General features: G+C 41.5%; 1 protein-coding gene across 3 annotated transcripts in view; it reads right to left on the bottom strand.

The window, feature by feature from the left end:
* Window positions 1-6,235: 6,235 nt before the first annotated feature.
* Window positions 6,236-26,432, bottom strand: part of LOC136312099 (methylcrotonoyl-CoA carboxylase beta chain, mitochondrial) — an 88,486-nt gene continuing 68,289 nt past the window's right edge. For 2 of the 3 annotated variants that reach the window (XM_066241574.1, XM_066241555.1), the window contains 5 exons: window positions 19,087-19,153; window positions 16,030-16,186; window positions 15,083-15,197; window positions 12,702-12,787; window positions 6,236-8,543 (listed from right to left, as the gene is read on the bottom strand). In XM_066241574.1, coding sequence (XP_066097671.1) covers window positions 8,426-8,543; window positions 12,702-12,787; window positions 15,083-15,197; window positions 16,030-16,186; window positions 19,087-19,153 — 543 coding nt within the window. In that variant the 3' untranslated portion in view covers window positions 6,236-8,425. The remainder of the gene's footprint in view (window positions 8,544-12,701; window positions 12,788-15,082; window positions 15,198-16,029; window positions 16,187-19,086; window positions 19,154-26,432) is intronic. The other variant, XM_066241565.1, reaches the window with a different exon arrangement.

Here is a 26,432-nt window from a genome sequence, read left to right on the forward strand (position 1 = left end):
CTTTACATGAGTTAAATTAAACACAGGTGTGAACAAATCTTTGCACTTTAAAAGGTAAATAAATACAATAATTTTCTTTTTCCCCAAGATTAGTTTTAAGAATATAACAGTAGAGTAATTGAGCTGGGTGACTTGATTCTCTAATACAACAGATGTCCAAAAGATAAAATTATTCTTTATACAGTAATAAATTACATCTTTCATAGAATTAATGCACTGTAGATGAGCAAAACAGACATTAACAAAGTTTAAACATATATTATACAAGAGATAAAATAATACTTTAATTGTGGCAACCTAACATCCAAATTAACATTAATCAAAAGAAACCTTTTCAGGCCCTGGCCGGTTGGCTCAGTGATAGAGCGTCGGCCTGGCGTGCAGGAGTCCCGGGTTCAATTCCCGGCCAGGGCACACAGGAGAAGCGCCCATCTGCTTCTCCACCCCTCCCCCTCTCCTTCTTCTCTGTCTCTCTCTTCCCCTCCCACAGCCGAGGCTCCATTGGAGCAAAGATGGCCTGGGCGCTGAGGATGGCTCTGTGGCCTCTGCCCCAGGCGCTAGAATGGCTCTGGATGCAACAGAGCGATGCCCCAGATGGGCAGAGCATCGCCCCCTGATGGGCATGCCGGGTGGATCCCGGTCGGGCGCATGCAGGAGTCTGTCTGGCAGCCTCCTGGTTTCCAACTTAAGAAAAATACAAAAAAAAAAAACAAAAAAAAGGAACCTTTTTAGAATGAGACTTTTAAAACTTTATAAAAACAGGGTATTAAAATACCAATGTGACTTACTACCATGATTCTTGTAATCACATGAAATACACACCTATAGAGAATTTCCACTGGGATTTATAGATCCTTATGACAAAAAAGTTCAACTGTAAATTTCATGATAAAACAATGGAGGGGGGAAATGCTCTAATATAAATTGTTTTAATAAATTAGCATTTCTATTGTACTTCCTCCTGAGCCATGTCTTATTTTACTAATGAACTTGAAAACTGCCCACCATTGTTTCTTCAATATGCAAACATAACTATCTAGAAAATAAAATATCTTCCCAATTGAAATACTGACCAACAGTTTTATTTTTTTTTACTTACAGAGACAGAGAGAGGGATAGACAGACAGGAATGGAGAAATGAGAAGCATCAATTATTAGTTTTTTGTTGCACGTTGCAACACCTTAGTTGTTCATTGATTCCTTTCTCATATGTGCCTTGACCGTGGGCCTTCAGCAGACCGAGTAACCCCCTGCTGGAGCCAGCGACCTTGGGTCCAAGCTGGAGAGCTTTGCTCAAACCAGATGAGCCCGCACTCAAGCTGGCGACCTGGGTCTCAAACCTGGGTCCTCCGCCTCCCAGTCCGACACTCTATCCACTGCGCCACTGCCTGGTCAGGCCTGATCAACAGTTTTAATTGTTAGGCACAACATATCACTTTGATGACAAATATCTCATAGATAAAGCATCAACACCTTAAGGTAAGAAAATTACTATCTCACGTTGAGGGTCAAACTAAAAGCACAGTTCGGCCACGTCCATCATTTAAGTGTAGTCTGTGGCGGTTTTCCACTGAAATGGCAGAGTTCAGTAGTTGCCACAGTGTCCAGCATCCATCTGCCCCAAAACTCAAAAATATTTCATAGAAAATGTTTCTGACTTCTAATGTAATGTGTTATCAACTCAGGATAAATCTTCCTTTGAGAAGTTTAATTTGAACCACATCAAAGATCTGCTTGGGTGAATAACAGAATTATATGTGTAAATCACAAAATTGAAAACAACTCTTAAATTCACATTGATAATCACTGACTTTAATAGTCTTATTTCCTGTTTTTAATATCACAATTATGTTCCATACTTAATGGCCTAAGTGTTCCTTAAGCAGAATTTAATGGGGATAAACTAACAAGAAATTGGTTCTTATAAAAAGGAATGTGTGTCTAAGTGTATGTGTGTGTAAAGGAGATTGAGTTTTGTATGGGTATGGTCTCATAAATGAAGGTAAGAGTTTTCCCCCATACAAATCCTGAGATTATCCAAGAAATAAGAAAAACAAAATATTCACAGTACAAAGTGAATATACTACACAATGAGGAAAAAAGTATTAAAACATGCACACTATCCAAATACTTTTAGTTATATCACTTTAAATATCTTTAAAATTAAAGAGGGAAAGGGGACAAACAAAATTGTTAATATCTTCTTTACCCATAATCTGAGGGATGAAAATAATTAAAACTGAATATTCTTTTAAATAAAAAAATTAAAAATAAATAAGCTTCTTGATGTTTCATCTTTATAAGTAAGTTCAAATACTAGTTCTTCAATTGGACTAATTTTAACATGAATTAGAAAAATACATATTTAAAGTCAAATAGCTGATAATAGAAAAGATTTTAACAATTCACTTTCATATACATAGAGGCAACTGAAATGGCCTTAATCACCCAAAGAAAAATCCAAACAAACAAACAAAAAACCTTTACAAAAGTAGTTGGCTAAGTGTTAAATAGAATCCACCTCCAAATACATCTGGCACTGTGATTTATACACACATGATCCAAAATTTCCAGGTGTTTTCAGCACGGGAAGAGTCAAAATGTTAACAAGATTTGCAGTTTCTGTGTGAGAAAGCAGTCTTAATTGCATGACATTTCCAAAATGCTGACTCAATCAGAATAAAAGGAACCTCAGCGATGTTTCCCACTGATTCTAAAACTTCAAGCTCATTAATATTCAAAATCAACATAAGAAAACCAGACATGACACTCTATTCTAAATACTCTTTTGTTGGTATAATCAACTGTAGAAATTCTAACTAAAACAAAAGACTTTCATTCTATTTCATCCACTTCGATAAAGATATTATTAAAGAATTATTCAGAAGCTGTGGTTGGCTCCTCTTCGAGTGCCTGCTTTTGGACACGTTTACCTCCTTCTTTTGATAAGGAACGATCACAAGAAACCTAAAAAGTTAATAAAAGTAAGTAATATAACATTTATATATTGGTAATGGTAATCTACATTGATATCTGTTTAAAAAGCAGTATAGCACAGGGGGGCTTTATATATATATGTTCATACTCACTGATCCAATAATTTCCATTCTATACTACTATTTTAAGGAAATAACCCAAAAGATGGTAAAAGTTTTATGAATATGATAACCCTTATAGAATTAGTTATAATAAAAATGGAATCAATGTTAGCAACACTAGACATATTAAGTTAACAATAGTGTATCCATGACCCATTAAATCACCCTAATTTCCCTGAAAAAAATTTTATCAATAAAAACATAACATTATTCAGTCTACAATGAAAATATTTTAGTAAGCAGTAAAAAAAACTGGTAGACACATGGAACAGAACAGTACCCAAAGAAATAATCAAAAAGTGAAATACAGAAAAGCTCTCAGCATGAGTAATTTTTGGCAGAACTTATTTCTCTAAAACAGAGAGACTTTGAGCAGAACTTACTTTTTCTAAAAAGACTCCCTACCCCTGGCCTTGAGGTTGATTTCCCAGGCTGTGGCATTGGATAGTTCCGCAAGGTTGCAGATGTTCCCAGAATGTTTCTCCCTGAATTAATCTTATAAACATTGTAAGAAAGCTTGTTTCACTGCTTTGTTTTACCGCTTGCTTCTCCTCCTCCCCATTCCCCAATCGGCATGTAATTTTGTCTTTAAAAGCTAACCCCAAACTGTGTTTGGGGGCGCTTGATTTGAAGACTTAGGTCTCCGTGCAGTTGCCAGCTTTAAAATGAAGACTCCTTAATTAGGTTACTTAATTGTGTGGCAAGACATCTGTTTCTCACTGTTCCAATACATTTTGGAAGCCCCAGAGAAATCATGTCCTCTGGACACATTTAGTTTATGCCACACATGGGCAACTGGCCTCCTCAGCCTGACTACTGGGAATGGAAACCCAGCAGGAGTGGCGCCACCTGAGATGTTCCAGGGCCCCACTGGCCTTTTCTGTCTGGCCGACAGCCGTGGACAATCGGCATGCCCATCCACTCATTTGGATTCATCAGGAAAGCCTTCGGAGGTAAGTAGAGCAAATTTGCAATTTGCTCAATCTGTAATCTGTCTGTGGCTAGCCAGTCTGAACTATTGTGACCAATGATCAGACATGATCACACTCACACAATAGGCTCTCCAGAGCCAAGACGTTGGCGGAGAGTAATCTCAAGTCTGTTTTGGCAGAAGAGTCCCAGGACACATTTAGATTTGCTCTCTCATATGTTTATCCCCTGCTTATCTTGTCGCCTTTATTTTTACAAGCTATCCTCAAGGACCTTTATTTTCAAGGGTCCCTCTCCGATTTTGCTCCTGCCGAGATCTCGTCCTTTGCTTTTGCTTTGTTATTTTGTCTCTACACCAAAAACCCAAGTGAATCGTGTGTGAATGAGGATCTCAGGTGCATGTGCCTGAGTTTCCAGTTTGTGGGTCCTCATGGGGCACTCTACATTGCCGATTGACTTTTAACAATAACATTTTTGCAAAAATACTCCTACAGATAGAAAAAAAGAATAGTATGCAAGAAAAAAAAATTTTTTTTTTTTTTTGCATTTTTCTGAAGCTGGAAACAGGGAGAGACAGACAGACTCCCGCATGCGCCCGACCAGGATCCACCCGGCACGCCCACCAGGGGGCGATGCTCTGCCCATCCTGGGCGTCGCCATGTTGCGACCCTCCTGGGTGTCGCCATGTTGCGACCAGAGCCACTCTAGCGCCTGGGGCAGAGGCCACAGAGCCATCCCCAGCGCCCGGGCCATCTTTGCTCCAATGGAGCCTTGGCTGCGGGAGGGGAAGAGAGAGAGGAAGGCGCGGCGGAGGGGTGGAGAAGCAAATGGGTGCTTCTCCTATGTGCCCTGGCCGGGAATCGAACCCGGGTCCTCCGCACGCTAGGCCGACGCTCTACCGCTGAGCCAACCGGCCAGGGCCAAGAAAATATTAATAACAGCAGTTATCTCTGGTTAGTGGGATTGTGGAGAATTTTTCTTTTATTTCCTTTACTCTCTTTAAAGTAAAATTGTTGGATTTTAAACTAAAAGTAATGTTTTAACAATAGTTGTTTTGAATGATCCTACAGTTCTAGAAATGTGATGAATGGAGCTGTGGTTAAAAAATATCAAATACGTTCTCTACAGAAACCTCTTATATTAGCCCAGTACAGAGTCCTCGCAATGGTTTAGTAGGTTCCTGGAAACCATGACCAGAAGCAAAATGACACAAAGGTGAACTGATATCACAGTTCCTCTGTACATTTCTGGTCACAAAAACATCACCAAATTGCTAAGCAAAGACCCAAAATACTTCTCATATTAATCATTTAAACAAAGATGAATTATGTAAGAATGATTAATACAAAGCAGTGACCATATTCCTACCTCTTATGCAGCTCAGGGTTCGGGCAGAGCCTGTGGACGCTGGAGCAAGGGCTCCCCTGCATGACCCGTCCTGCCCGACCCCCCTTGCTGACAACCAGGAACTATGGACCCTGCAGAAAACCAGGGCAGTCACCCTGGCCAGGAAGGAATTCCCTTTTTCTCTCAGCATGTCACAAGAACACAAACAAAAAGAGGTAAAGTGATGTAAAATTGTTATCCCAGGACCTGCCAATACTCCAAAATACTGACTTGTTCACTTCTTACAATTAAGAGTGGATTACACTTTTTCCCTCCAGTTTACCTCTAACAAGTAGTTCTGGTCATACTTTCCCTTCACTGAGTTCTCTATTAAATCCGCTCATTCAAAGACCCTGTTCTCCGTTGACACTCTTCTCCTTCAACACAGTAGAAGCACAAACCTGGGACTCCAAGTCACCTTTGAGAAAAAGCTGCCAGACACATCGGAATACTGGGTGCCCCAGGAAATAAAATCTCCCTTGCACTATGGTAAACTCTTCTCTAGAGTCAAGTAAATGGCTCTCTAGAGTGCTAACGCATATTATGTATTTGCTGTTATACTGAAATCTATAATAAAAGTTACACAGCAAAAAGGAGGCCTATAGAAGCTAAAAAAGGCAAAAAAATTAATTCCCCTTCAATGTCCAGAAGGAAAGCAGACTTGCAGAATGAAATTAAAACATTTTACATGCTCATGATGGCCTTCAACATCCTTCTAAAAATAAAACTTACCTCTGAATTGAAATTATCTATCTGTACACATCTCAAAACACTAAATTGACCCGATACACAAAGGCAGCCTAAAATGAACACCACACACAAATGTTTGAAATACTAATTTTATTGGGAAAGCATTTGATAATTATAGTAAGAGCACATAATCAATCACTTAATTTTAAAATAATGTGACCTAAGGATGTTAAAATAGTTTTCCATTCATTCCACAAACATATGAGCACCATCAAGTGTCAAAGATTGGAGATACAGGGTAACAGGAGGATCCTTGCTCTGATAGAGCGTACATTCTAGCAGGAGAGCAGTATTACAGAAATGTTTATATTTCCTATAAACATAAGACAGACAGAGGGAGTGTATGGTGCTTTACAAAGGCACACTGTAGGTGAGGTGACTGACCCAGCCCAGGGAAGTCAGAGAAACAAAGACACGTGTTTAAGAAGATGAGAGAGAAGAACAGTTCAGGCAGAGGGAAACTTATAGACCCTAAGGCGGAAAAGGACTCTGTAGAAGTCTAGAATGGCTGAAGGACCAAGGGTGTAAAGAGGAGCCAAAAAGACGAAACTAAAGAATGGTCATGTAGGCCATTAAGGGTCTGGCAATTCTATAGAGAACCAGTGAAAGATTTAAGTAAGGGAGTAGAAGGACCAAATATGCATTAAGAATGGTCATCCTAGCCTGGAAGTGGCACAGTGGATAGAGCATCGGACTGGGATGCCGAGGACTCAGGTTCGAGACCCCAAGGTTGCCAGTTTGAGCGCAGGTTCATCTGGTTTGAGCAAAGCTCACCAGCTTAAGCCCAGGGTCACTGGCTCGAGCAAGGGGTCACTCAGTCTGCTATAGCCCCACGGTCAAGGCACATATGAGAAATAAATCAATGAACAGCTAAGGTGCTGCAACGAAGAATTGATGCTTCTTATCTCTGTCCCTATCTGTCCCTCTCTCTGACTGTCTCTGTCACACACACAAAAAAGAATGGCCATCCTAATTCCAGAGTGATGGAGATTAGACCAGGTAAGACTGGAAGCAGGTAGACCGCTTCTAATGCCTGTGGCAGTGAAAGGAACATAACCGGGGAAACTCAAATAGGAGGAAGATCCATAGAGCTTGTTGACTGACTCTGCAGTTCCAGTTAGATCCTCAGTGCAGAACCCAGCATATCTGTCAGACACGCAGGTCTGATGGTCGGAGAACTGTGGTAGGAACTGTCAACGCCGGAAACATCCTCATTTAGATGTCAACTGAAGCTGTAAGAAGGGCTGAAATGATCCAGAAAGATTCAATGAAAAAATGAAAAACACGTACATTTAAGAATAAGGAGACAGGCCAGGGCTGGGAGTTGGAGAATGGGAGTTAACGTGTTAATGTTTAACAGAGTTTCAGTCTGGGACGATGAAGAGTTCTGGAGATGGATGGTGGTGATGGCCGTGCAACAATGTGAAGGCACTTAGTGCCACAGAACTGTACACTTGAAAATGGTAAAAATGGCAAACTTTATGTTAGGTATATTTACCACAATTTTTTTCAACGAGGACAAATGGTGAAGAGGGTTGGATCAGCAGAGGAAGAGGGGCCGGCAAAGAAAACTGAACAAATGGCCAAAGAGGTGGGTAGGAAGCCTACAGGATTATACCACGGAAGCTGGCACAGCATTTCTAGAGGAAGTGCTCAGGAGACCACAGAGAAATTAAATCAGATACAGTTTAAAAAGAACCCACCGGTTTCAGCAACACGGAGGCCAATGGTGACCCTAGCGAGGGCTGTTGGCAGTGGAAGCCAGCGAGGGGTTAGGTGAGGAGAAAATGGGTTGGAAATAGAGCCCCAAATGCAGACAGCAAGAGTCTGTAATGGGAAGAAAGGGGATGATGGCTAGAGGGAAAAGGAGGAGATACTTTTAAAAAATGTGTTACAATATCACCCATAATCAACAAAGCAACATTTCAGTGGTAATACAACTTTCTATTAAAAGTCTTGATGATACATGGATTTTATAGGTTATAGATCTTTCCGTTCCACTTGTGGGTTAGAAAGACTAACTGTAAATTATCTCTCCATTTTAAGGGTGGTAGAGCTGAGCCACAGAAAAATCTAAGAAAATTTATAAGTTCATGGAATAAATATCTTCATTGATTTTTTAAGGGAGAAAAGTACAATGCATTGTGTTAATGAAACTATTTTATTATACTAGTCAAATATGGAAAAAGTCTAAAAAATGTAATGCTACTGAAGTATCAAGTTCTGGTGCACGTCCCATGGAAGATGCTTTGACATTCCAGTTACATCCTAAAGATGCCGAAGTCAGTCTTCTGGATTGGGGCGTTGAGGGCCGCACTAATACTGAGACCCAGGACCAGTCTGGTGTCCGCTGGATCAATAATCCCATCATCCCACAGCCTGATGAAAGAACAAAATATGAGTTACTAGGAATCCGCCACCAAACTAGCATTTCTACAGTCCCTGCCCAGAAATGCTGAGCAGGTTTTTCTTCAGATAATACATGGATCTACTCATCAGCTTCCATGTAATATAATCTCACAACTGAAACCATGTTCAAGAGAGGGAGAAAAGGAAAAATGAAATGAGTTTCACCCCAGGCTCCCAGAGAACTTCATATTAAGCTTAGGATCAACTTGTTATAAGAAACCACAAAATAGCCTGACTGGGTAGTGATGCAGTTTATAGGGCAATGGACTGGGACATGGAGGACCCAGGTTTGAAACCCAGAGGGTACCAGCTTGAGCACAGGCTCACCAGCTTGAGTGCGGGGTTGCTGGCTTGAGTATGGGATCACAGACATGATCCCATGGTCACTGGCTTAAGCCCAAAGGTTGCTGGATTGAAGCCCAAGATTGCTGAATTGAGCAAGGGGTCCCTCGGTCTGCTGTAGCCCCCCCAGTCAAGGCACATATGAGAGAGCAATCAATGAACAACTAAGGTGACACAACAAAGAATTGATGCTTCTCATCTCTCTCCTTTCTGTCTGTTCCTATCTGTCTCTCTCTCTCTGATTCTCTACATCTCTGTAAAAAAATAAATAAAGAAAGAAAAAAAATTAAAGAAAAAAAACCCTGGAGAATTCTATTTTTTTTTTTTATAAAAGAAACCACAAAATAATACCTGGTTTAAAAATATTTTTACTTATTTCAGAAAAAACTTTCCTATCCCTCTTCTGCCCATACAAACATACAAATCAAGTTCATATATTCCTGTTTTTAAAATAAAAAACCAATTTACCCAAGTAATAGTCTCAAACTAAAGTTTCTACTTGAAAAGGCGGATCCCCAAAACTCCATCTCTTAAAAAACTATGAAAATTACTGAATAGACTTCAATACATTTTATTAATAAAACAGTACTTTCATATGTAGTTCTTTATTTTTTGCTAAAATAGAAGAAAACATAGCTTTAAACTTCTTTCAGAAGAAACTTTATTAAGTAGAGTTGGCTCTTGAGATCACAAGTTTAGAAAAATGAATGAGAAATATTGCTTCTTTAAAGATCATTGTTAGGTGGGACTTTTGCTTATTTAAACAAACTGCCTAACTACCTGGACACATAATCAATTATATATATATATTTTTTTAAATCAGGCAGGCATCTTTTTTTTTTTTTAAATTTATTTATTTATTCATTTTAGAGAGGAGAGAGGGGGGAGAGAGAGAGAGAGAGAGAGAGAGAGAGAGAGAGAGAGAAGGGGGAGGAGCAGGAAGCATCAACTCCCATATGTACCTTGACCAGGCAAGCCAGGGTTTTGAACCGGCAACCTCAGTGTTTCCAGGTTGACGCTTTATCCACTGTGCCACCACAGGTCAGGCTAATCAATTATATTTTTAATCAGAGAGAGGGACAGATAGGGACAGACAGGAAGGGAGAAAGATGAGAAGCATTAATTCTTCGTTGCAGCACTTTAGTTGTTCATTGTTTGCTTTTTCATATGTGCCTTCACTGAGGGGCTCCAGCGGAGCAAGTGACCCCTTGCTCAAGCCATAACACTGGGCTAAAGCAAGGAATCATGAACCATGGGGTCATGTCTATGATACCACACTCAAGTTGGTGAGTCTGCGCTCAAGCCAGCAACCTTGGGTTTCAAATCTGGGTCCTCTGCGTCCCAGTCCAATGCTCTATCCACTGTGCCACTGCCGGGTCATGCTCCCTTCCTCTTACTTAAAAAAATAAAGAAAAGACTGCTAAAAGTTCTTAATCAACTGCCTAGAAAGTGTGATTATAAAAACAACTCAGCAGAATAAAACTGACTTGCTGCATATGTAACATGTAAGGATTAAGAAAATCCTAGGTTACAAAAGCAAACAATAATAGCTTTCTCTGTAAAGACAGATTGAGCCATGTGAAAACCTAAACAGACCACAGAATTTTACTGTTAAGTAGAGATTTTTGTTGCTCTGGCCGGTTGGCTCAGTGGTAGAGAATTGCCTGACATTTAGAAGTCCTGGGTTCAATTCCTAGTCAGGAGACACAGGAGAAGCACCCATCTGCTTTTCCACAATTCCCCTCTTCTTTCTATCTTTCTCTTCCCCTCCCGCAGCCAAGGCTCCACTGGAGCAAGGTTGGCCTGGACGCTGAGGATGGCTCTATGGCCTCTGCCTCAGGCGCTAGAATGGCTCCCACGGCAATGGAGCAAGACACCAGATGGGCAGTGCATCACCCCCTGGTGGGCATGCCAGGTGGATCCAGGTTGGGCACATGCAGGAGTCTGACTGCCTCCCTGCTTCTAACTTCGGAAAAATACAAAGAAAAAAATTTTTTGTGTGTGAAACCCAAGAATGGTCCTATACACCACCTTGAAAACCCTTTTATCTTTGAAAGTTGCTGTCCCCGTGCCACACAAAGTAATAGAAAAACTCTCTTTCAATATTTATTTACACAGATAAGTCTTCCGGGCCATCCACTCCCCTACCTTAAATATAATTCATTAAAAAAATAATAATGTTAAGTATAAAAAAAATCAAGGATACTCTCTCAAAACGTGGCTTAGCCAGGGCTGAAATGATTCACACAAAATATACTATTTTTCAAATTTTAATATTTCAGCTGTCCTTGTGAATTTCAGTCAAATTATTATGTTAAAAAATATAAGTGTGCTAACAATATTTATTGTCTCTTAAACCGTTTAAATGGTTTTATATTTCCTCTTTGCTTCTACTGGCTACTTCAAAAAGAACATGTTTATTTCTCAAATCAAAGACTATAAAATAATTTGTTCTTTGTTCAATGAATCAATAACTCACCCAACCAAACTCTACCTTGGAAACTATTTATTAAAATATTCTTTTTTTACGTGTGATGAAAGAAGCACTGACTGGGATCCACCCGGCAATGCCATCTGGGGTCCATGCTTGAGCACAGAGCTATTTTTAGTGACTGAGTCTGATATGCTTCAGTGGAGTAATCCTCAGCAACCAAGGCCACATACTATTTGATCACTGCCTGCAGGATGGGAACAGGAAGAGAAGGAAGATGCTTTTCCTGTGTGCACTGACTGGGAATCGAACCCGGGACATCCATATGCCGGGCTAACATTCTATCCACACAGCCACCGATCAGGGCCAAAACAGGCTTTTTAAAAATCCCTAATGGCATCATCTGAATTCTGAGACTAATTGTGCTCTGGAAAATAAGCATGTTCACTCTCTGAACTTCCAGCACTAGAAGCAGTGCCTGCAACAAAAGATGTGCTCACATCTCTGAAATGGATTCTAACGTTTCATTTTCTTCTTTTCCTCCTCTCTAGTAAATGGCATAAATCACAACATAACCTAACTTTAAAAGACACAAATAGTTATTTTCTTTTTTCCCATCTGGACAAGGGATGAAATGAACCCATGAAGCTTATCCTTCAAATACAAAACATGAAAGTTGTTGACAACAGGAGACCTGCAAGCATGTGTCAGCAGGTCTCCAGCTGGGACAGGCCGGGATCACTTACCAGCTTATTCAGTGGCATGAGAAACAAGCAGAATAAGATCTGCACAGGAGTGTGAGGGGATTACTTGGGGGACACACGGGCTCTGGCTGTGCCTAATCACCTTCTCAATGAACAAGCACTTGTTAACAAGTGCCAAATAGTCTGCAATCGCATTCTTAAATGGGGTAAAAACAAAATAAACAAAGAGAGGGGGATAATCAAAGAGAGGGGGACCACAGGAGTCCACGGGTTTAAGCAAAAATTATAACAGAACTGATTCCGGAAAGTTACACAGCCAGGATTACAGCCCTTCACTTCCCTGCCCAGCCTGGCCCGCATCTGGCCGCGGTGCCCCTCTCGGACCCAGACACCTCAAGGAACAATGGGAAGAGGGCTGGAGGCTGGCAGAATCAGACCAGTGGCGCTGGATCCATAGCCCAGCCTGGGAGAAGGGACTGTGTTTCAGCAGCAGGCATTCCCATTACAGAGACAGCAGGACTAAATTGAGTCCTAATGTTATTTTTTGGTTCTCATAGTGGCTGGACCATCCTGGCTGCCCAACCCTGTGAAGCTGCTGCCCTGACTGCCAACACGCACGCAGCAAGGAGTTAGTCATTCTCTGGCTCCCACCTTGCACTGGAATAGTAAGGGTTGCCCTCCTCTTCAAACCTCTTAATGATGGGCTCTTTTAAAGCTGCTTCATCAGCACTGGAGAACTGAAAGAAAGGGACCATGAGTAAATACACTGCAGTGAACACGGATCCACCCAAGAGAACCTCAGAATAAAGGGATACAGGTGGCATGAATAATACTACAACCAACATCTCAGGGAGTACAGCTTACAGGTGATGCTTTAACAAGCGTCTCTCACCTGAGACACGGCTATCGAATTAGTGAAGCGTACATCTTCCTTATCAGGGACAACAGTCTGGGCTGTTGAATGATAGGTCAAAACCAAAGGTGTCATGTATTCCCGCACGGTCAGCCATACAAAGCAATTCTAATATATAACAAAAGGGCTACACAGCATTTAGCAGCTTTTCTTTAAAAAGGTGAAGAAATAAGGAATTTCTCTTCCAAAACAAACAAAATTTTAAACAATTTAAAGCCAAAGGGGAAAATATATCAACCACACCCAGAATAACCTCTTCAATTTCCTAAGTAGTTCAGATATTTTTCCCTAACATAAAATTTAATGGCTTGCCCATCAGTATTGCCACAAACAAGGAATAATCACTTCAAATGTAAAAATCTTTATGCAAATTGACTTTGAAACCCTAAAACATACTTTCAACTTAAAAAATATTCTACAACAAAACAAATGACTTATTTCAAATAAATTCAACCTTATGTTACATATTTTCCTAGTTTTTTTTTTTTTCTATTTTTTTTTTTTTTTTTCATTTTTCTGAAGCTGGAAACAGGGAGAGACAGTCAGACAGACTCCCGCATGCGCCCGACCGGGATCCACCCGGCACGCCCACCAGGGGCGACGCTCTGCCCACCAGGGGGCGATGCTCTGCCCATCCTGGGCGTCGCCATGTTGCGACCAGAGCCACTCTACTGCCTGAGGCAGAGGCCACAGAGCCATCCCCAGCGCCCGGGCCATCTTTGCTCCAATGGAGCCTTGGCTGCGGGAGGGGAAGAGAGAGACAGAGAGGAAAGCGCGGCGGAGGGGTGGAGAAGCAAATGGGCGCTTCTCCTGTGTGCCCTGGCCGGGAATCGAACCCGGGTCCTCCGCACACTAGGCCGACGCTCTACCGCTGAGCCAACCGGCCAGGGCCTTTTCCTAGTTTTGATATCATTTATAGGTCAAGAATTTAGAGGGAGAACCACTAAAACCCTGTACTTTCTTATGTAAAAACAGATGAATTCATGTATCTGTATCTCTACATAATCAAAAAACAACTATTTAGGAAGAGATAATCATGCTGGGATAGAATTTAACACACGTCTTCCAAATAACAGGTAGAACCATTTCCCCATCCTCCCCATTACCCCTCAACGCGCGTGTGCGCGCACGCACACACACACACACACACACGCAGGCACACACGCAGCTACAATACACACAGGTGTAAGCTTTCCTTTTACTTGGACACTGCTCAATACTCAGGTGAATCTGAAACCTCAGCTGGTCTTCAGAGTTCCTGCTGCTAGAAGACAACTGAGGGTGTGAGGCACGGCGGGATGCGTTCAGGGAGGCAGGAACCACCCTGGCTCTTTATTAGCTACACCACCAAGTAGGCGCTGGACCAGCTGCTCCCAAAAGGGCAGGACTGACAGCCTGAGCAAACTGGCCTCCTCCATGTTGCCCCTTGTTAGGAAACAGTGCACCTAGCATTCAGGAACATGCAATCATTTTCAGGTCTCGTGCTCACACAGAATAGTTAAAAGCTGTAACTAGTAAAAATTAATGCAAACTTTCAGGTGACTCTACGGAGACACAAACAAAAGAATTCACTTGAAAAGCGGCCACTTGCTGATCTCCTTTGCATCAGGCTTCCAGCCCCTTTCCATCTGACTTCATTTACACCCTCACCCTTTAATACTGCTGATCAATTCCCACCAGAACCGAGCCCTCCCACGCCAGGTTTCCTTAACAACAACCTAAAAGTGAAAGAGGAAAACCTATTCTGCTGCTTTAGGTCATAAAATCAAAGAAGAAAACCAAATTCTATTTAAAGCTCACTAACTGTGAAAGACTAAGAACCAAACATCTTGATGCCTTGGCACTCGCAGTTTCTGAAGAGTTTCTTTGGGATTCTGAAACATCTGCACATTGCCACAAGAAGGCACCTCAAATGAATTGGCGCTAAAAAAACAGACAGAGAATGCGAAAGTCTCAACTCCTGAAACACTTCCAGGGCAGCGTCTTCTAAAGAGGGACCCAGCACATTGGACCCTGGCGCCCGACACGGAGGGCCTCCAGATGCGGATGCGCTGCTCCCTGGTTCAGGGTGTGCGCTGGTGAAAGCCAGACCTGGGGACCGAGAAGAAATGGCATTTACCTCCTTCCCTTCCCGCGCTCTCTGGTCCTTGGCTACTGTTGCCAGCACAGTGGCCGCCTGCTCTCCGCCCATCACCGAGACACGAGCATTTGGCCACATGTAAAGAAATCTCGGGCTATGAGGGAAAACAATGAATGACCAAATTAATCAACTGTACAACACAGATTTTCAGGGGCCCATGCTTACCTTTTAAACTTCTAGCTGCACATGAAATCAGCCGGGAATTAAAAAGATGCCAACGCCTGGAACCCACCCCAGGCTATCTCCAGAGGTGGGGCCTCAGAACGGTGACAATTTCTCAGTTCTCTAGGTGATTCTGATGCTGTTTGCATAAACTGTTTTTTTCCATTTCAAGGAGATTTACTGGGTACAGAAGTATTCCAAGCATGCCCTGTTATCTGTGGTCACGTCCTACTGTCCTGTCTAGAGCTGCTCACTTGTGCCTTCTCACTTTATCTTTTAGTTTCACCAGGGGAGCATCGAGTTTGTCAGCCTTTCAAACAAAGCAACCTTGGGCTTTCCTGATTCTTCCATCTTATGTTTCTTCCTTATTATGTCCTATTTTCTATTTTTCTTGTGCTCAAAATGCTGTTCTTGATCTTCCTGAGCTAGCTGCTGGCTCATTGATTTTCAGCCTTACTTCTTTCCATGGCATATTTATGTCTACATGCCTTTCTCAAAACATCTGGCCACATCACCGTAGCTATGACAAGTAGCATTTCCATTATCAGCCATTTCAAAATGTTTCCTGATTTCCGTCAGGGATTTATTCCCAATAGTATCTTTAATATTAAATTCCATTTCGCTTCCCAGGATGATACAAATTACGGTATAATTGCTCAAGACCTATGAATGCCATTCTATATTTCAAATAAACTGGATAACTATTTATAATTGCAGCTGAGGGACGATGCTTTCCTTCAGAGAAAACTGTGACGATCACGTACCTATATGCTCTGCCACACATGCCGTAGTTGCCAGCCCCGTAGGATCCCCCAATGATGACAGTTATTTTAGGCACATTGGCACAGGCTACGGCAGTCACCATCTTGGCGCCATCCTTGGCAATTCCTTCAGCTTCATAGTCCCTACCAACCATAAATCCTACGAGAGAGAACAGAAAGACAGCTTCTGGCTGATGGATTAATGTGCAGAAGTCAATCCCACCAAGGCACTGGAAGGACAGGCACCTCGTCAGATTACAGTTTACTATAGGCCTCTCAGCCTAACTAAAGACTGATAACGTGAAATAAACCCCCAGAAAAGATTGCTTTAAAAATAAAATAAAATGTTCTTCAAATGGCCCGGCCAGTGGTGGCACAGTGGATAAACATCAACCTGGAATGCCGAGGTCAGCGGTTCAAAACCCTGGGCTTGCCCGGTCAAGGCACATAAAGCAAGCAATCAATGAACAACTAAGGTGAAGCAACTATGAGTGGATACTTCTTACTCCCCCACACCTTTCCTCTCTCCGTAAAGTCAGTATTTAAAATAATAAATACATTTTCTTAAAACGGTTTAAATGGATGCAGAGATCCTCCAATAAGGTAAGGGTTCAATTTAATTTATCTTTAAGGACTTATCTCAAACCAGTAGCTTGGTGATGACCGAATGTGACATGGCACACTAAGGAAAAATACTGTAGTCAGCCGAGCAGGGAAGGTTCAGTATTCAGTGACCTGGTTCAAAAATACAGAGTGTTCCTTCTGAAGTGCTGCTTAAACTTTGATGAAATAGAGATTAATGTTTCATAGAGCTGCTAAGAGTCCCTGTCACTGCCTCAACAGCAAAGTGAAAGAAGTTTTCATTGTAATTATGGGATCCTTCTGCTTCTTCAAGCTCCCATCTCTGCTAAAACTGGTCTGCAGCTGCACTGGCCTCCCAGCTGGGGGCTCCTCCCTCTTTGCCTCATGACCACCAAGTCAGGCTTCACGTGTCTCCCTCCCACCTGGAGACTCACAAGCCCACTTGACTGTGACTGTTCTTGCTTCACAAACCTCCAGCTTCAAATCATCCCATTCAATCCGACCCGTTTTTATGCAGCACCTGTACTGCTGTGGATACAAAGGTAGTGACCGGACAGCCCTTTTCTCATCGGGCACCGTCTGCTTCCACCAGCTACGCCTCCGAACCTGCTGGGCACTCAGAATATATCAAACCTCCTTAATCTCCACTCCTGCAATATTCCCCCAATAGCTCTCTCCAGTATCAGCATGCTAAGCTCTCACCCTGCACCAGCCACTGCCCTTTTATTTGTTTGTTTTCTTGTTTGTTTGGGTTTTTTTTTTTTGTATTTTTCTGAAGCTGGAAACGGGGAGGCAGTCAGACTCCCGCATGCGCCCGACCGGAATCCACCTGGCATGCCCACCAGGGGGCGATGCTCTGCCCATCCAGGGCTTCACTCTGTTGCGAACAGAGCCACTCTAGCGCCTGAGGCAGAGGCCATGGGGCCATTCCCAGCGCCCGGGCCATCTTTTGCTCCAATGGAGCCTCCAAGGGGAAGAGAGAGACAGAGAGGAAGGAGAGGGGGAGGGGTGGAGAAGCAGATGGGCACTTCTCCTGTGTGCCCTGGCCGGGAATCGAACCCGGGACTCCTGCACGCCAGGCTGACGCTCTACCACTGAGCCAACCGGCCAGGGCCCCACTGCCCTTTTAATACCTGTAGATGACTTCATCCTCAGAAACATAAAAAGACCCTGCATGAGCAGCTCAGGGTCTATTATAGCATCATCCCCACAACCCAAAGTTGTGGGTTCGATCCTCGGTAGGCCATACACAAGAATCAACTAATGAGTGCATAAATAAGTGGAACAACAAACTGATGCCTCTCTCTCTCCCTCCTTTTCTCTCTAAAATCAATAAATATATTAAAGAACAAGACTGAAGCCACTTCAACTGGCTTTTTCCTTCCTTCTCCCTTCCCCCGTACAAAACAACATAATCGTGCCCCGTTTCTCCTTTACTCTCATCTTTGTGAAAGAAAGCAGTTATTCACAGATTGTCCCTGAGCCCTCTTCTCTCTTCAAGGTATTCTCTATTTACATAGCTTCAAATTCCGTCTCCACATTCTGATGATCCCTCATTTCACCTCCAGCTAATACACCTCTTCCGTGCTCGAGATTTTTCAACTGCGTACTACATGTCTTCAAATGGATGTCACACAGGTCCCTCAAGTGCAATGTAGCGAAACCAAACTCAGTCTCGTTCTTCTGCCCCCAACCCAGCCAAAAATGGAAAAATACAACAAAACAAAAAGTTGGAGTCCTCCAAGCATACAGTTTAACTTATCGGCGGCTAATGAGTCACAGTTCATTATTAGACACAAGACCCTGCCCTAGTGAAGTTTCAGAATTTTTATGTGCTGTTTTTACAAGGTTTGCCACATAGGGCCCTCTCAGGCTGCGGTCTGGATGTAACTCCTCTCAAAACTCATCTAACCAAGGATCTTAAAGTTAAGATGAAGATGTTTTAGCACCAGTAATATTTAAAGCTCTGTTGACTCTCAAGAGCCAAACTCCTTTTCATGAGGGTTTGCCTGATCCGAACAGCTAATTAATAAGGCTCTTCTTCCTTTAAAATGGAGAAAATGATGGACGAGTTCGAAGACTGAAGAAAAAAAGTTTACAGCTAACCTGCTTATCTGAGTGTCTCCTGTATGTCAGGTACCATACAACACACAAGAAAGGGTAAACAGGAAAATCATGGAGTTCTACAAAAAAGAACTCCTGAACCACAAGGGACTTTAAATCATTTCATCCATCACGTTAAGATCATCTATAGAACATGAAATCCAGAGAGCTGTCAGAGATAACACCATTCTTCGGAGTCAAAGTCCCCCCTGGGGATGTAATGTACAGCATAGGAAATACAGTCAATAATATCGCAGTAACGATGGACAGAGACAGACGGTTCACTAGACTTACTGTGGTGATCACTTCTGAAGATATGCTGGACAGTGCAGCCCTCGAGTAAGTGTAACCAAACTGAATACACTATTTTCTTACCAGTAATGTTCTGAAGGAACAGCAGGGGGATCTTCTTTTGGCAGCATAACTGGATAAAGTGAGCTCCCTATAAGCAAGAAAGATCAAAGTCTTTTCAAAAGGGGGGTTAACCAATCTGGGTCATCATGCCTCCTACAAATGCCACACTTGGGTCAAAGAGAAGAATACCGCTATTTGGCTTTTCTGACTGTAGTAACAGTAACAATAATATGCAGTGCTACCCATTATCAATGGACATGTGACTGTGGTTATACAGCACATGTATTGCAGTCACCTGTGTCATTAGGGGCACATGGCTGTAGGAAGCTGCTGTGACACGGTTGAAGTCAATCACTAACGTTCCATAGAGGAAGTAAAATTTATGTAACAAAAAAGGACTGACTGCTTGTCTGTGAGACTTTCTGAGCCTCACTATGAGATAACTATCTAGTTCTCCACTTTAAAAAAGATAAAATATAAGCCCTGTAGGGAAATCTATGATATTTATATTTAATGCTCACCTGAAATTCTTTCATACACCAAGATTATATGTACTAAAGTACATCTCTCTTACCAATATACCCCAAATAAATGGGATTTTAGATGAAACTAGAGATCTAACCCTGAGATTAAGACATTTTTTTTTAATTTAGAAAATTAAATTTAACAGGGTGACAATGATCAACAGGAGTACATAGATTTCAGCTAAACATCTCCACATCATTTGAACTGTTCATTATATTGTATACCCATCATCCAAAGTCAAACCATTTTCCATCACCTTGTATTTGTCTCCTCTTTACACCCTTCCCACCACCCCTCCCCTACATGTCACTCCCCCTGGTAACCACTGCACTCTTATCTATATCCACAAGTCTGTTTTGTATTCCACCTATGTGTGAGAAATGATATACAAGAGTTTTTAGGCCCTGGCCGGTTGGCTCAGTGGTAGAGCGTCGGCCTGGCGTGCAGAAGTCCTGAGTTCGATTCCCGGCCGGGGCACACAGGAGAGGCGCCCATCTGCTTCTCCATCCCTCCCCCTCTCCTTCCTCTCTGTCTCTCTCTTCCCCTCCCACAGCCGAGGCTCCATTGGAGCAAAGGTGGCCCGGGTGCTGGGGATGGCTCCTTGGCCTCTGCCCCAGGCACTAGAGTGGCTCCGGTCGCAACAGAGTGATGCCCCAGAGGGGCAGAGCATCGCCCCCTGGTGGGCGTGCTGGGTGGATCCCGGTCAGGCGCATGCGGGAGTCTGTCTGACTGTCTCTCCCCGTTTCCAGCTTCAGAAAAATACAAAAAAAAAATTTTTTTAACTTTTTCTGGTTTACTTATTTCACTTAGTATAATGTTCTCAAGGTTATCCATGTTGTCATCAATGATCCGATGTCATCCTTTCTTATGGCTGAGTAGTATTCCATAGTATCTATGTACCACATCTTCTTTATCCAATCCTCTATAAAAGGACACTTTGGTTGTTTCCATTACTTCACCACTGTGAACAATGCTGCAATGAACACAGCGTTATATGTCTCCTTATGTACCAATGTTTTTGAGTTTTGGGGGTATATCCCCAGTAAAGCGATTGCTGGGTCATATGGTAGTTCTATTCTTAACTTTTAGAGAAACCACCATACTTTTTTTTCCATAATGGTTGTACTATTTACATTCCCACCAGCAGTAAATGAGGGTTCCTTTTTCTCCATACCCTCTCCAACACTTATTACCTCTCTTGTTGATAATAGCTAATCTAACAGGTGTGAGGTGGTATCTCATTGTAGTTTAGATTTGCATTTCTCAAATAGCTAGTGAAAATCAGCATTTTTTCATATATCTGTTGGTCATTCGTATTTGTTTAGTTTTTTTTGTGACAGAGACAGAGTGAGGAACAGATAGGGACAGACAGACAGGAAGGGCGAGAGATGAGAAGCATCAATTCGTTGTTGCGACACCTTACTTGTTCATTGATTGCTTTCTCATATGTGCCTTGACGGGGTGGGGGGCTACAGCAGAGCAAGTGACCCCTTGCTCAAGCCAGCCACCATGGGCTAAGGCCAATGACCTTTTGGCTCAGGCCAGTGACCTTTAGGCTCAAGCCAGCAACCCTAGGCTTAAGTTGGTAAGTCTGCCCTCAACCCATTATGAACTTGTGGTCAAGCCCATGACCTTGGGGTTTCGAACTTGGGTTGTCTATGTTCCAGTCCAAAGCTCTATCCACTGTGCCATCACCTGGTCAGGATGTATGCCCTCTTGGGGAAATTGTTTGTTCAGGTCCTCCCTCCATTTCTTAATTCGATTGCTTGCTTGTTTGTTGCTGAGTTTTGTGAGTTCTTTATGTGTTTTGGGTATTAACCCCCTATTAGAGCTGTTGTTTGCAAATATCATCTCCCATTTAGTTGGCTGTCTGTTTGTTTTGTAGTCAGTTTCTTTTTTTTTTTAACTGTTTTTTTTTTAATTTTATTTATTCATTTTTAGAGAGGAGAGGGAGAGGGAGAAAGAGAGACAGAGAGGGAGAGAGAGGAGAGAGAGACAGAGAGAGAGGAGGGGGGAGCTGGAAGCATCAACTCCCATATGTGCCTTGACCAGGCAAGCCCAGGGTTTCGAACCGGCGACCTCAGCATTTCCAGGTCGACGCTTTATCCACTGCGCCACCACAGGTCAGGCTGTAGTCAGTTTCTTTTACTGTGCAGAAGCTTTTTAATTTGATATACATTAGTCCCAATCATTTATTTTTGCCTTGACTTCCCTTTCCTCTGAGATCAAATTCATAAATTGTTTTCTACGGTCACAGCCTATGAGCTTAGCACTTATGTTTTCTTCTATGTAATTTACTGTTTCAGATCTTATATTTAGGTCTTTGATCCATTTTGAATTAATTTTTGTGCAGGGGGACAAACTGTGGTCAGCCAAATTTTTGTGCAGGGGGACAAACTGTGGTCAGCCAAATTTGAAAACTTGGCTTTCAAATTTTCCCAGCACCATTTACTGAAGAGCCTTTCTTTTCTCCATTGTGTGTTTTTGGCTCCTTTGTTAAAGATGATATATGTGGTTTTATTTCTGGGCTCTTGATCCTGTTCCATTGGTCAGTGTGTCTATTTTTCTGCCATTACCATGCTATTTCAATTACTGTGGCTGAGTAGTATAATTTGAGTCAAGTAGTGCAATACCTCTGGCTTCAATATTTTTTCCCAGTACTGCTTTGGCTATTAAGGATTATTTATAGTTAGTTCTATACGAACCTGGTTATTTTTTGTTCCATCTCATTAAAAAGTAATATTAGAATTTTGATGCAAATTCCATTAAATTTGTATCTTGCTTTGGGTGATATGGCCATTTTAACTATGTTTATCCTTCCTATCCACGAACATGGAATATTTTTCCATTTCATTGTGTCTTTTTCAACTTCCTTTAATAATGCTTTGTAGTTTCCAGTATATAGATCCTTTACATTCTTTGTTAAGTTTATTCCTAGGTATTTTTTGTTGAGGTTGTTGCAACTGTAAAAGGGATTATTTTTTTGACTTCATTTTCTGAAGTTTCATTGTTGGCATATATGAAATCAATAGATTTCTGTAAATTGGTTTTGTTTCCTGGGAGCTTACTGTATTGGTTTATTGTTTCTAATAGTTTTTCAAAAGTGGAGCCTTTAGAGGAGAGCAGAAAAAAAAAAGTGGAACCTTTAGGGTTTTCTATATACAGGATCATGTCATCTGCAAAAAGTGAAACCTTTACTTCTTCTTTTCCAATAGGAATACCTTTTTATTTCTTTCTCTTGTCTGATAGCTCTGCCTAGAACTTCTAGCACTATGTTGAATAAGAATGGAGAGAATGGGCAACCTTGTCTTGTTCTTGCTTTTAGAGGAAAAGCTTTCAGTTTTCACCATTTAGTATGATATTAGCTGACGGTCTGTCATATATGGCCTTTATTATGTTGAGGTACTTTCCTTCTATACCCATTTTATTGAGTGTTTTAAACATAAAGAGTGTTGTATCTTATCAAATGCCTTCTCAGCATCTATTGATAGGATCATATGATATTTGTTTTGTTGATATGATTTATTACATTGATTGATTTCCATATGTTGAACTATCCTTGTGCTCCTGGAATGAATCCCACTTGATTGTGATGTATTTTTTTTAATGTGTTGTTGTAATCAATTTGCTAGTATTTTGTTCAGGACTTTTGCATCTGTATTCATTATAGATACTGGTCTCTAGTTTTCTTTTTTTGGATTGTCCTTCCCTGGTTTTGGTATGAGGGTTATGTTGGGCTCACAAAAATCTGTTTGAAGTATTGCTTCTTCTTCAATTTTTTGGAAGATTTTGAGAAGGACTGGAACCAAGTTTTCTATGAATGGTAGCACTCACTAGTGTAGCCTTCTAGTAATGGACTTTTATTTTGGGGGAGGTTTTTAATAGTTGTTTCTATTTCCTCTCTGCTTATGGGTCTATTTACATTTTCTACTTCTTTGTGACTCAGTCTAGGGAAGACTGTATAGTTCTAGGAATTTTTCCTTTTTTTTTTTCTCCTTACAGAGGCAGAGAGGGATAGGTAGGGACAGACAAACAGGAAAGGAGAGAGATGAGAAGCATCAATCATCAGTTTTTCGTTGTGGCACCTTATTGCTTTCTCATATGTGCTTTGACCGTGGGGCTACAGCAGACCGAGTAACCCCTTGCTCAAGCCAGCAACCTTAGGTCCAAGCTGATGAGTTTTTGCTCAAACCAGATGAGCCTGTGCTCAAGCCAGCGACCTCAGGGTCTCGAAGTTGGGTCCTCTGCATCCCAGTCCAATGCTCCATCCACTGAGCCACCACCTGGTCAGGCATCCTTTTCTTGATTGTTGAATTTGGTGGCATATTCTTTTTCATAGTATTCTACAATGATCTTTCGTCTATCTATATCTGTGGTAATTTCTCCTCTTTCATTTCAGATTTTGTTTATGTGATTCCTTTCTCCTTTTTCCTTAATGAGTCTAGCCAATGCTTTGTCAATTTAATTGATCTTTTCAAAAAAACAGCTCTTTGTTATATTAATTTTTTCTATAGTTTTTCTGTTTTCTGTTTCATCTATTTCATATGCTAATTTTTACAGTTTCCTTTCTTCTGCTAATTTTGGGTTGGCTCTGTTCTTCTTTTTCTAGTTCCTTAAGATGTGATGTTAAGTTGTTTACTTGGGCTCTCTTGTTTCTTGATATAAGCCTGTAATGATATAAACTTCCCTTTTATTACTGCTTTTGCTGCATCCCAGAAATTTTGATATGTCGTATTGTCATTTTTGTTTCTCTGTATATAGCTTTTGACCTCTGCTTTTACTTCTTCTTTGATCCAGTCATTTTTTAGAAGTATGTTGTTTAATTTCCATATTTTTTGTGGGTTTCTTTACTTCCCTTTTGCTGTTGAATTCTAATTTCAAAGCCTTATTTTAAGAAAATGTGCTTGGTATAATTTCAATCTTCCTGAGTTTGTTGGTGTTATTTTTGTGGCCCAAAATATGTTCTATCCTTGAGAATGTTCCATGTACACTAGAGAAAAATGTACTCTGAAGTTCTGGGATAAAATGTCCTCTAATGTTTATTATGTCCATTTGATCTAGTGTGTCATTTAAGGCCAATATATCTTTATTTTTGTGTTTGGATGATCAACCTAAAGCCACCAATGGTATGTTGAGATCTCCAAGTATGATTATGTTGTTGTCTGCTTCTATTTTTAGATCAGTTAGGAGATGTATTCTTATATAGTTTGGTGCTCCCTGATTTGATGTATACATATTAAGAAGTGTTATGTCTTTATGATACAATGTCCCCTTTATCATTATGAAATGACCATCTTTGTCTCTGGTTAACTTTGTTGTCTTGGAGTCAGCATTGTCAGATGAGTATGGATACACCTGCTTTTCTTTTTGCATTATTTGCTTGGAGAATTTTTTCCAACCTTTCACTTTGAGTCTACTTTTGTCTTTACAGCTTAGATGTATCTCTTGAAGGCAGCATATGGTTGGCTATTACTTTTTGATCCGATCTGCTAAGCGGTGCCTCTACTGGTGAATTCAGTCCATTTACATTTAGGGTAATTATTGACACTTGAAAATTTCCTATAGCCATTTTATATACTGCTTTCTTATAGCTCTGTATTTCATTTGGTTCTTCTGTTTTTCTGTAAGTTGCTTTGTTTGCTGGTACTCCATACTTCATTCCTGTTTCTTCTCTTTTTAAGCTATGTGTTTCACTTGTGGCATTTTCAGGGGTTATTAAAAGAAAAATGATCATATTTACAAAAGTCCATTATCTTATGAGTGCTTCTGCTCTCCATCCTCCTTTGCTACAGTAGATCTTTATCTTCTCCCCTTTTATGTCATTGTTGCCACAGATTATCTTTCTTTTTATTGTGATCTTGCTGGAGCTTTTTACTTGTAGTTTTGTTTTGTTTTGTTATTTGTATCTTGTCAGATAACCCCCTTTAGTATTTCCTGCAGTGGGAGTTTCTGGTGATAAATTCACTCAGCTTCTGTATGTCTGTAAAATTTTTTTTTTTTGTATTTTTCTGAAGCTGGAAACGGGGAGAGACAGTCAGACAGACTCCCGCATGCGCCCGACCGGGATCCACCCGGCACGCCCACCAAGGGCGATGCTCTGCCCACCAGGGGGTGATGCTCTGCCCCTCCAGGGCGTCGCTCTGCTGCGACCAGAGCCACTCTAGAGCCTGGGGCAGAGGCCAAGGAGCCATCCCCAGCGCCCGGGCCATCTTTGCTCCAATGGAGCCTTGGCTGCGGGAGGGGAAGAGAGAGACAGAGAGGAAGGAGGGGTTGGGGGTGGAGAAGCAAATGGGCGCTTCTCCTATGTGCCCTGGCCGGGAATCGAACCCGGGTCCCCCGCACGCCAGGCTGACGCTCTACCGCTGAGCCAACTGGCCAGGGCCTGTCTGTAAAATTTTTGTTTCTTCTCCATATTTGAAGGGTAGCTTTCATAGATATTGTATTCTTAGATAGTAATTCCTTCCTTTCAGTATTTTGAATGTTTGGGTCCACTCTTCCACTTATAGGCTTCTGCTGAGAAATCAGGTGAGTATCTTACTTTATATATTATAGTCTTCTTTTCCCTAGCTGCCTTGAGAATTCTTTCTTCATCATGGATTTGTAAAAATTTCATTACAATGTACCTTGGAGTAGGTCTGTTTGGGTCAAGGTAACTCAATGTTCTGTTTGCTTATTGGATTCAAGGATCCAACTCTTTCCATAGGCTTGGGTAGTTCTCATCAATTATCTGTTTGAATAGGCTCTCCTTTTCCTTCTCTTCTTCTTCTGATATACCCATTATTCTTATATTAGTCTTTCTGATGGAGAGAGACAATTCTTGTACAGCTCTCTCATTTTTTTAA

The sequence above is a fragment of the Saccopteryx bilineata genome, chromosome 1 (assembly GCF_036850765.1).
Source record: "Saccopteryx bilineata isolate mSacBil1 chromosome 1, mSacBil1_pri_phased_curated, whole genome shotgun sequence".
Taxonomy (NCBI): Eukaryota; Metazoa; Chordata; class Mammalia; order Chiroptera; family Emballonuridae; genus Saccopteryx; species Saccopteryx bilineata.